The sequence below is a fragment of the Natator depressus genome, chromosome 5 (assembly GCF_965152275.1).
Source record: "Natator depressus isolate rNatDep1 chromosome 5, rNatDep2.hap1, whole genome shotgun sequence".
NCBI lineage: Eukaryota > Metazoa > Chordata > Testudines > Cheloniidae > Natator > Natator depressus.
The window spans coordinates 93,029,445-93,041,546 of record NC_134238.1 but is presented as its reverse complement, the minus strand read 5'-3'; the positions used below and the strand labels follow the sequence as shown (position 1 = coordinate 93,041,546).

The following is a 12,102-nucleotide window of genomic DNA, read 5'->3' as shown; positions in this document are numbered from 1 at the left end:
ACCCTGGAGCACCTTGAAGATGGGGACAAACACCTTGAACTTGATTTTGTATTCTGTGGGAAGCCAATGTGGAACAGAGGACAGGTTTGATGTCTTCGCAATAGCCTATATTGCTGAGAGACACACTGCAGCATTCTGTACTACTTAGTTTCCTAAATACTGCAGGCTTCATGCCCAGGTATATTGCATTGCTGTGGTCCCAGATAAGAAAAGGTGTGAATAACTAAGGTCAAAGTAATGTGTGTCATTTACCGGCTTGAGAGAAATGGTGACATTTGTATTTAGTCATGTGTGTTTGCCCTCTTGGTCTCTTACTGCTGGTCCTATTTCAGAGTCTTGAACTCCAGTTTTAGCCCAGCTGCTGTTTCAGTGTGCTTTCAGTGTCTAGCATCCAGGCCACTTCGATTAATCACTCTTAGCAAAAAGTGAACAGTCTTTGATTGCTTGTGATTTATAATAGGCAATCAATTAACTATTTCTCTGTAGAGTTACTAGTAAGAGTCTCTTGGCTAGAGAGTAAGAAGTAAATAGGATTCCTTTAAACAAAACTCAGCTTCAAAGAAACAGAATATATGAGTGGATTTGGGTTCTTATATAGAGTTTAGATTGGTGTTAAATGTTGGGGTTTAAATGTGGCAGTACTCTTCCAAGCTCAATCCATGTGAGTTGCCATGAGGCATCACTCCCAGTACAGGATGCAGATGTCCAAAATATAATTGTGTGTACACTCTAGGCGCCATTGGACAGCTTGAGCTTGGCTGTCCCTCAGTAGGTTTGGAATAATATCTGTGGGCACTGCTGAGCTCCTAGGGCTTGGCTTCCCATTGGTGGGGCGCTTAGATGTCTTGCTGGGCTTTTTTGGCTTGGCTCTCCCTTAATGGGGATCAGATGCTCTACTCTGTTAAGTTCCTTGTTTGGGGAGGAAAAAGATAAGTCATGGTACTCTTTCAAACACCACCCGCAGTAGATTGTGCAGATCTGTAAACCCCTCTCCTTACTTGCATGCTTTCATGAACAATGAAATATTTAGGCCATGTCTACACTACCAATTACATTGGCAAAGCTTATGTCGCTTAGGGGTGTGAATAAAACACCCCTCGAGTGACATAGTTTTGCCACCATAAATGGTAGCATGCACAGTGCTATGTTGTTAGGAGAGCTTCTCCTGCTGACATAGCTACCACTGCTCTTTGGGGATGGTTTAATTATGTCGAGGGTAGAGTTCTCTCCTGTTGGCGTAGAGTGGCTACATGAGAGATCTTACTGCCGTGCAGCTGCATCAGTACAGCTATGCTTCTTGTAAGGTCCCTAGTGTAGGCCTAGACTTAGAGTTGACATTCTAATCATCTTCGATGTGCATCTGAAGTAAGACCTTACTAAGAAGTATGAGGGGCAGTTCACAGCTTTCAAAGCTATTTCAAATACAGGAGGACAGTGCTACACTGCAGACTTGCTTTTTTTCTTCAATGAAAGCGAACATTCTCGGTCACAAAAAGGCAGCTGGCGAAAGGTGCCACTGTACTCGCCCAATCTGAGATCTGCTTTAGACACTTGTAACACTAAATATAAAGAGAGTACTAACCTTTGCTAAGAGGTGTCTCTTTGTTGATAATGATTACACTTGGTTGTTTAAAGAGTTTCACGGAACACTTTTTTCACCTAAAAGAGCACGGTTTGAAATGCCGTACTTCCTTTTTCAAGGCTTATATCATCCTCAGTGATAACATTAAGTGATACTTATTTTTTTCTCACCCTTTTTTGTAGCTGGAAGTTGAAAATGCCCGGTTAAGGAATCTAAACTTCTCTCTGTCTGAGGTTCTTCATGCACAGTCAGTAACCAACATGATTCTGGAAGATGAAGGTGTTCTGGGCAGCATTGAGACCTCTTTCCAAAAGTTTCATGCTTTTTTAGACCTTCTTAAAGATGCTGGGTAGGTTATTGTAAATCTGAGTATTTTACCTTTTTCTATTAAATCTTCCCCCTTTTCCTGCCCCCTCTTCCTCCTGATAGGGCCTGCCTACCCTTCAGGTATCTAGGAGGATCTTATGGGTCACCTAGACACCTGGAGGGGAGGCATGCACTATCAGGAATAAATAGAAAATAAACTTCCCCCTCTCCAATTTTTTTTCCTCATTTCACCCAAGCTAAACCAAATCAAGTTTACTTACTTGTCTCTAGGATAGACTTTTAGGATCTCCAACTCCCTCCTCTTTTTCTTTTTCTTAAGAGAAGGAAGTTTCTTCTCCTTCTTTCCAAGCATTCTTTACTGGAGTCACCTCCAATTCCCAGCAGCTCTGGAAATATGGCTCTCAGAAATCCTAGTGCTGAGGGGGAGTTCCCTGTCTGACTGCACATGGGACCTCTGGTCTCAGACTCTGATTAGAGGCGGCAGTCTGAGTTTGTTTTGTTGAACCTTCTACTGTCTTTCCAAGAACAGTTCCTCTCCCCCATTGGCTTTTTTCTTGTCTCAGAAAATACAGTATGACTTTGCAATGACAACCCTGGAATGGAGAGCATGGCCTGGAGGCTTTCCTCTCCACCCTTAAAAGGTCTAAATCAAAAAAGAAAAGCGTGGCCACACAAAAGCTACAGCAGAATTAAATGAACAAGTTATATTTTTGGACCTTAAGATTGGCTCTTTAGTGGTCTTGTCTGAGATGAAGAAATAAACACAGGAAAATCTCAATCCAAAAATCTCCAATGAATTTTGTAGGCTAGATGATTAAAAGTTGACTAATTAGTGGCTTTCGATCATTTTCCCATGTCTTATGAGCAAATATGGCTTTTGTAAGTTCCACTCACACAGCTCTTTCTATCACACAATCCCTGATTCAGCAGTGATAGAGGTAGCTTTCCAAACGGCTTCTACTCCAGAAAATATGTCTATTACCTCATGAACACATTGCACTTGGAGAAAGATTGAAGAACTTTTTTCTTCCTGTGCAGATATCACTTCAGACATGTGAACTCTCCAGTTAAGAAGGGACTGTCCATAGAGCCCCTAGACCAGGGATTGGCAATCTTTGGCACGCGGCCCATCAGGGAAATCCTCTCATGGGCCAGGATGGTTTGTTTACCTGCAGCATCCACAGGTTGGGCCGATCGCAGCTCCCACTGGCCACAGTTTGCCGTTCCAGGCCAATGGGGGCTGCGGGAAGCTGTGTAGGCCGAGGGATGTACTTCATGGGGTCAGTCTTAGTTGGAAATTTTTGTACTCCCCATTGATGAGGGAAATTTCCTACTACTTGCTGCTTTCCATCAGTGCAGAAGTGGTGGATCAGCTTGTAAACACTTTGGAAGGGATAGCAGTGAATAAGTTAAATTAATGGTACTTTTTTTCCTCACTATTGTTTTTCGTGTGTGTGCTTGTATTGCATGTTCCTTTGATGTGTGTGTCGTTTCTGTCATTTAAGAGTAGGATTAATCTGAGACAAGTGAATTATTCTTAGTATGAGTTCTTTGGGAATGAGACTCCTTAAGTCAGAAAGACCTTTGAAATAAAAAATTTTCCTTAGAAAAAAATGTTCAAGAATGACTTTTTTCATGTCTTTAAATTAATTTTTATCCTGTCTTGTATACTTAGTCAATGTTAACAGGGATTTTTGTTGGTCATTTGAATTTTTTCCTCTCAGGTCACTATTTTGTATTCTAGAACCACAAGATGTGTGTTGTAATCCTGTCAGTTGATCTGCTTGACAAAAACTGTAAGGTTTTCTTCTCTCTAGGCCAAACTGTGTGATTTTCTTGCTCACATTGAATATTATCTGACTGCATATATAGCCCCATTGATTTCACTGGGAATCGGGATTAATAGGGAAACTTAGTTTTATTAACAATGAATAATATCACAATCTGCCTCTCTGGTAGTACTGGGCAGAAAAGGTAACCCATAAGATACAAGCATCTACCCTTCCTTTCCCAGCAACCCTTCCATCTCTACTGTTTCTTAGCTTCCCAGTTGAAGTTGTCTTAGTTGTAGTGCAAAAGCATGAGGGCAACTCCTGTAGCTTACAGTAGCCATAATTTTTAATTATCCTTGGACTCCCCAGGCTTTAGAAAAGCCTAAAATTAAAAGGGAAAATTCAAACAAATATTTATTTTGCAACAGCTCTCTTCCTTCCTCTGGTACAGGTAACTACCGCTCATTCCGGAAAGATCACATTTTACATACATTTTTTTTTTTTTTTAACAGACTTGGGCAACTTGCTGCAATAGCTGGGATAGACCAATCTGATTTTGGTTTGTTGGGCCATCCCCAAATGAATTCTACTGTCAGCAAACCTGCTATTATACAAAAGGAGAAATCCTATGAGGAAGAAAGACAGGAACAAACACAGAATAGCAAAGTAAGTGTCGGGGAGAAAAATCTGAAGAATAATTGTGGTAGTATACTTTATTTCCTGGTTATTGCCCCACTGTATGTGATATTCATACATTGGTAAAGGACACATGAACATTTCTTAGAGCCTCAGAATCTCCTATATCGTGTAGAGGGGGCATGTGCAGAAGTGTGTGTGTGTGTGTGTCTAAAATCTGTGTGAATATAAATGTATGACATATTACTGAAGTGTGAAAATCATCCATTAGTAATGCAGGTTATCCCAAACCAGTACAAGTATCACACCTTTGTGGATGTGTCACTCTTTACAGAAAATCATTTTAAATGGTGTATTTTTTGTATTTCTTATACTTAAAAGTCAGGTTTTCTTAGCTAGCATGATTCCTGCTGTAGAAGCTTTGGAAAGGGAAGAGAATTACTATGAATACAATTTAGAAATGTCTGCAGATTACCTAAATTAGTTTTATATATAGGTGTTACAACTTTAAAATCTGATGTTAGAAACAAGTGCTGCGTGTTCCATGGAAAAGTTGGGAATTTCCCCTTTCAGTAGTATAAAGTTCACATTTCTTGCCCTGATGGGCGGGGCGGTTATATTAAATGTTAAACCTGCCATTAATCCTAAGCATCAGGCGAGTATAAATTTGTAATGTGGTGCTGACAAGATAAAGCTTAGCAGCATGTTCTGAAAGTTAGCAAACTTTTTTGAGTCCGTTGGACTAAAGGGAAGTGAATTCCAGAGTCGAGCCCTTCAGTAAGAACACCCATTCTAAAGATGTGCAGATCTGGGGGCTGTCAGCTTGAGTGTTCCAGAGGATCTTAACTGTCAGGTTAAAAAATGAGTGGGTATCCAAAACCTTGTCTACCCCAGGAAAATTTGCTATGCTACAATATCATTGTAACCCTCTAACATGCTTGTAACACGCTTCACATCCACATTAAAAATACTCCAAATGGTTTACAAGCATGCTACCAGCTGCAGGACACTGTGGAATTATGAGGACTGGTCTACACTCTCTGACTAAATCAAATCAGTTTCAATATTAGTTAAGCTGAACGAGCTTTAAAACTAGTTGGAGTGTTACTGTAGATGAGGATCTTGTTGCTAAAACTGTTTTTGTGACTGATTTAGTTGTGGTTCTGGCCTCTGGAGCCTTGTCTATGCTGTCTCCAACTGATTTCAAATCTGGTTTGAATCTTTTTTGAAACTTAACCCAGTATAGGAAGGCCTCATTATTTCTCTTCCCCTCCCCACCCCTTCCTAAACTGAACTTTCTGTAAAAAGTAAAGGATATTCTAAAAATGTACTCTCATCCAATTTCATTACGTATGTATTTTACAAAAATGACTGTGTAAAAGTACAGTAAATTAAATTAGTGGCTTCCTGGCTTCATTAAGAAATTTGATTTTATTTTGAATCTTTTGCTTCAGAATGTTGGTGGAGACATCAAACTTTCTCTTCCTGGCCTCATCCATTCTCAGGTTCTTGTGAATAATACCTGTGCCATTCCCAGAGAAATACAAGAATTTCAGGTCACTGTTCAACAGCAGCAAGACTTATGGGGAGAAACTGAAGCTCAAATGGATAATCAAAGAAAGGAAGAGGAAACATCCAAAAATAGCAGGCCATCATCCTCTGAGAAGAGCGTCAAATTAAGTGAACAGACAAAAGGACATTCTTCGAAGCAATCAGCTATTAGTCAGCGTTCATTCTCTGATTCCAATGTAAATCTGAAAAGTAAGGGTAGCAAAAAATTCAGTGCCACTTCTAGTGAAGACAGCCAAAACCTTTCCTCACAAAAACACATCTACAGAACAAATGAAACTGGAATGGCAAATGTTGCAGCCCAAGGAGATCAAAGTAAACTCCAAACAGCAGATCGTTCTAGAAATGACACAGAAGGATTTGATTCTGAAATACAGGAAAGTATCCATTCCATGAAAAGCATGTGAAATGAGTCAAAAAAGAAAGTTTTCCACATGTGTAGAATAAAAAATGTCCATAGGTTTTTTTTTTTTGAGAGAGAGAAATGTATGCTTTGAAAACTTTCCACGCTCTTTACTGTTTCTGTTTCATATAACCGTAATCTTCATAATCTTTTCTCATTACAGAGTTTTTTTAGCAAAACCAAATGATACATCCTCAGAATGGTACCCTTCAGCGTTGTCTGAGTTTAGAAAGGCTCTGATGTGATGCAGAGGGGTGTTTGATTTTCTGTGCAGTACAAATGAATATAGATTTGTTAAATAATAAAGTTCTAAACAAATAAAATGAGACAGTACTAATTATGATTTGCATTTTCAGTTGATCATATTTAAAGCCATTGTTTAGTTGTAATTACATATCCATTGGTGCCGAAGACAATAGGGTATATGCTCCCTTCATTGTTTATGCATAGTTCCCATTATTATTGGGAAAATCAAGGGTGAGTCTAAATCCCTTGCTAGTCAACATTGTTTATTAAAGTATGTTCATAGTTATAGACAATAGTGGTTTTATATATCTTTGACAGTAACACGTGAATTGAAATTACAGTAATTTTATTTAAGTGATTTTGTTTTCATCTTTTTTTATTATAGAATGTAAGCCATAACTCTTACTGGCTCAATTGAAAATTTCAAGCATTTTTGTTGTTTTCAGACAGTGGAGTGTATCTCTATTTAATCAGCCTATATTAGGTATGGAGATTCTGTTTTTTTGTATTGAGACAGTTATTGATTGCATTCAATCACTAGCATGTCCCACTTGAAATTTAGTTTGAGATGATGGTGATTCTGAAATAGTGAAACCAATTTGATTTGGCTTCATAGAAATGGCTAAGAGGTTTAGTATTGGGATCATTTTCCTGCTTGCTGGTTCAAGACTAGCTAGTGAAGTCATTACTATCAAATGGCTGTTAAATGGTCTTTTTAAATGAATTAATTGTGTTGGTCCAGTTCTTAGTGGACAAGTGCCCTTATCACAAAAATTCATATTGTATCTAATATGTCCTCTTATTGGTAATCTTAGCAGTGATGCCAATGACAGAACGAACATAGAGCCTGAAAAATCAGATTTTGGTGCTGCTGAGAGTAACAAAAATACCTAGGAACATAGAACTACCTCCTTTCCCTAGCGGACCTTCCAGAACCAGCATTGAGGCACTCTGGTTCGGGCAGTCCGTTTAATGAAGAAATATGAAATGTCGGTGATTATGAAAGATTGGCATCCCTAGAGACTGAAGTTCCTTGAATTTAAAAGAACAACAAAATTGAACCTGTTTTCCAGCAAAATTGTTTAACCGTATCATATGGGGAACTGCTTCGAGTGGAAAATGTTTTATCCCACACAAATGGAAAAATATTGAATGAATATGGAAGTCTGGATGAAACTTTTTCCTTTCGCAGCAGAAATCATGAGCTTGTTCTCCTAATGGCGAGAAATAAGATACTGCTCTGTAAGCCAGGAAAATTCCTTATTTTTCAATGAAAAACCCATTATGTATCTTGTGGATGATATCTAGCTTTCTAATTAATGAAAAATATGTAGCATGTTGTTGAAGCAATGGTTTCCTTAACATTTTTTTAGTTTTAAACTATCTGTAGCAATTAACCTTATACTTCTAATTTCTCTGTACCTTCTCTGAGTATGAAACATATAAAACAAAATTACTAATTCATGATTTTGTTCTAGGCTTAAATCAACTGCATAATATTGAAATGAACACCTTTTTTTATTTTATTTATTTAAATTTTAAATAAACTTCTGCAGATACTGAATGGACTGAAAAAAGTCTACTTGATCTCTCTCTCCCTCTCTCTCTGGACTTCCCTCTTGAATTATTTCTGCCTAATATTCTTGATCGATTTGTGGGAGATGAATCCAGAAGAATACTTTAAATAGAAACATAAATGTAAATATTTTTAAAATAAAGTTTGTAAAGAATAAAACATTCTTGTTCTTTTGTCATGAGGTTTCCTAGTGGAAAAAGTGTGGGCTTGTGAATATTAGAATGGACTCCTCTGAGATCATCTAGCTATTCCACCTTCAGGGGACCTCTTGTACACATAATGAACAGCAACTGCTTTATAACCAGAACCATCTGTAATATGTCCTCCTAAAGAGAGAATATGAGCGAACCAAGACGGCTGCTAACTGAAAGAAGTGAAGTGTCCAAAGTATTATTTTTAATTATTCTGTATTCAGTTATTGACAAAAAGGAATAATGGCTGTAATGAAGAGAGATCGAGGCAACTTATGAATTGAAGTGTGGCTTTTTTCAAGATTATAAAACAAGCAATTATTTTCAAAAGTTGGAAATTTTTCTGTGGAAAATTGAACTTTTTTCTTTTTGAACAATGTGCATGCATCTGATAGCTCAGCTGTTCATATTTTTAAAAGAATTCACTCTTGAAGAGTTGGAAGTGATGCTGTTAGTCCCCCAAAACCATAGGGATTAGTAAATTATGCATAGGGCTGGGAGAAAGGAGGTACTAAAATCTATTTCCATCTTGTCACTAACTTTGCTTATTATTGCACATTTAAATAGCACTTTTACAGTTGTCACTTAATTTGCAGTAGGTTGATTTCACTGACTGATTATCAGAGGTTATGGAAAAGGTCACAGAACAAGGTTTAAGCACCACAAGTTAGTCTAATCTGCTAGATCACCAGGGCTCTCAAGCAAATACCTTTCCCTGTTGTTGACAGGGGCAAGTGACTGTATCAACAGAGGATAAATAATGAAATTTCAACAAGACTATAGTGTGGAGAAAGCAGCTGGTCCTTGACCTATGGATTAAAACCTTTACAGAAGAATTGGGCTATAGCTGGCTTCTCTAAGCAGTCACATTTCCCTAAGAAAAGGTCATGCACAAGGTTATGGTTAGACGGAGACAGATGTCTTTGAGTGACAGCAGGTTCTTAAACATGCTTTGTAGCAGGTAATAAGCAGTATATGACAAAACTATAATTTTATCAGATTGTTTAGACCCTGAGTAATACTTGTATACAGAAAATTAACTATTTGAAAATATTATCTAATAATTTCATACTGATGTGTCTACTTCAGTTAATCAAAAGTGACCTGTGGTAGTTGATTTATTGAAGAAAAACTCATATGTCATTGAAGAGAACGTTGTCCTGTTTCTCTGGCATACACCAGATAGTGGTATGAGAGACATGGTAACTAGGTAAAGAAAAGCTACATGCTTGCTTCCAAGAGATGCCACAACTTTTGGCATACAGAGAGTACCTGGGACAAAATGCACATCAGGTAACAGGATGTGGTACTAGCTGTGTCTCGGTTACATTTATTATTTTTCTTTCAATTCAGAGCAATAAAACACTTTTGTATAAACTGTCTGCACACCTTGCCAATTCAAAATACAAAAACAAACAAAACACAAATGTCAATCAGCTTGCTCCATTGGAACAGGTCTAAATACCAATACCACCTAGTATGTAGGGAGAACTGAGATGCTGACCAAACTCTCCTCAAAGGCCAGTTGAAACAAATGGGTCCTTCACCATGCTCTTAAAGTCAGCAGGTGTAGGCTATATTGGAGTAGGAGGATGTTCCAGACATCCTGATATCCTTAGTGTGATCTTGGCAACAAGCCCCTTCTCATATCAATGGGAATTTATAATCAGCTCTTCCACTGACTGCACTTGTAGCAGTATATAAAGAGGTGAGGTGGTCTTAGGTAGGCTAGTACTAGCATGTTAAGGGTTTGATAGATCAAAGATGAAACCTTTAAATCTATCCAGAAGTTCACAGGTCCTAGGTGTCGTGCTCTTTATAGCATACCCCATTTATCTAGTGGATGGCTGCTTTTGCACCACTGCCAGCTTCCAAATCTAACATGTAGCCCCACTTAGGCCTGATCTACACTAGGAAATTAGGTGGTTAGAACAGGGATGTGAAAAATCCACACCCTTGAATGATACCATTAAACTGACCTTACCCCTGGTATACCCCTTACCACTCTAGATCAACAGAAGAATTCTGGTAACCTAGCTACTGCCTTTTGGGGAGGTGGAGTACCGATGCTGACAGAAGAAGCCTTCCCATCAGCATAGTGTCTTCAATGAAGCACTATCGTGGTGTAGATGCAGCATTTTAAGTGTAGGCAAGCCCTCAGAATGCATTGCAATAGTCGAATCTTGATGTGATAAAAGCATTTGACTGCATATCCTGATTTTCTTTCTCAGTCATTGAGAAACATCAGCAGGATCAATGATCTTACAGAATATGAAACAGATTTGTAGAAATATCTGCATACACGTGACTCTACAAAAAGAAAAGGAGTACAAATAAATTTTTTTAGTCTCGAAGGTGCCACAAGTACTCCTTTTCTTTTTGCAAATACAGACTAACACGGCTGCTACTCTGAAACATGACTCTACAGTTAGCGAGAAAGACTTGGGGCATGTCTCCACTGGCAGAGTTACAGCACTGCTCAGAGGGCGCTGAAGGGAAACCACTGTCGTATGTTCACACTGTCAGCTGCCTGCACAATATCGTGTTCACACTTGTGGCACTTGCAGCAGTATTCAGAGCGGTGCACTCTGGGCAGCTATCCCACAGAGCACCTCTTTCTCTTCTGCCGCTAAGACTTGTGGGAAGGCGGAGGAGGGTTGCGGGGAATCCTGGGTCCTGTCCCAATGACCCGTAATGCATTGCTTTGCATCCCAGCAATCTGTGTGCTTCCGTCCGCATTTGGCGCCATCTTTCAATGGTTTCCGTACTGCACACCCTGCCTCTTCAGGCTGCAGGAATGGATCCTGAACGGTTGACCTGTATGCTGCTCTCTCTGACCGACACATCATGAGTGGCAGTGGAGTTATTCCTTAAACTACAAAGGCAAGAGGAGTGAGACATTGATCTCGCCACGCCTAGTAGCTATGACACGAGATTACTTGTGGCATTCCTGGAGGTGCTGACCACAGTGGAACACCACTTTTGGGCTTGGGGAACAAGCACTGAGTGGTGGGATTACATCGTGATGCACATCTGGGATGACAAGCAGTGGCTGCAGGACTTCTGCACGAGGAAAACCACAATCATGGGTCTGTGTGATGAGCTTGCCCCAGCCCTGCGGTGCAAGGACACAAGAATGAGAGCTTCCCTGCCGTTGGAGAAGCATGTGGCGATTGCACTGTAGAAGCTGGCTACTCCAGACTGCTATCAATTGGTGGTTGTTAACCAGTTTGGAGTGGGAAAGTCAACCGTTGGACTAGTATTGACGAAAGTGTGCAGGGCCATTAATCGCATCCTGCTCTGAAAGACCGTGACTCTGGGCAACGTGTATGACATTATAGATGGCTTTGCACAAATGGGCTTCCCTAACTGCGGAGGGTCAATAGATGGCACGCATATTTCAATTCTGGCACCAGACCACCTAGCCACTGAGTATCTTAATTGCAAGAGGTATTTCTCAGTGGTTCTCCAGGTGCTTGTTGATCACTGTGGGTGTTTCACAGACATTAACACAGGCTGGTCCAGAAAGGTGTATGACGAACGCATCTTTTGGAACGCTGGCCTGTTCAGGAAGCTGCAAGCAGGGACTTTCTTCCTGGACCAGAAGATCACCATAGGGGAAGTCGAAATGCGCATTGTGATCTTGGGAGACCCTGCCTACTCCTTAATGCCGTGGCTTATGAAGCCATATACTGGGCAACTTGAACGCAGCAAGGAGCTGTTCAACAACAGGCTGAGCACATGCAGAATGACTGTTGAGTGTGCTTTTGGCCGTTTGAAAGCCCGCTGATGCTGCCTCT

The 12,102-nt window shown here is 39.8% G+C and overlaps 1 protein-coding gene across 2 annotated transcripts in view; it reads left to right on the top strand.

Annotated features, from left to right (window-relative positions):
- Positions 1 to 8,182, top strand: part of CEP78 (centrosomal protein 78) — a 51,688-nt gene extending 43,506 nt beyond the window's left edge. For both annotated transcript variants that reach the window (XM_074953213.1, XM_074953212.1), the window contains 3 exons: positions 1,765 to 1,931; positions 4,194 to 4,347; positions 5,772 to 8,182. In XM_074953213.1, coding sequence (XP_074809314.1) covers positions 1,765 to 1,931; positions 4,194 to 4,347; positions 5,772 to 6,293 — 843 coding nt within the window. In that variant the 3' untranslated portion in view covers positions 6,294 to 8,182. The remainder of the gene's footprint in view (positions 1 to 1,764; positions 1,932 to 4,193; positions 4,348 to 5,771) is intronic.
- Positions 8,183 to 12,102: the final 3,920 nt, after the last annotated feature.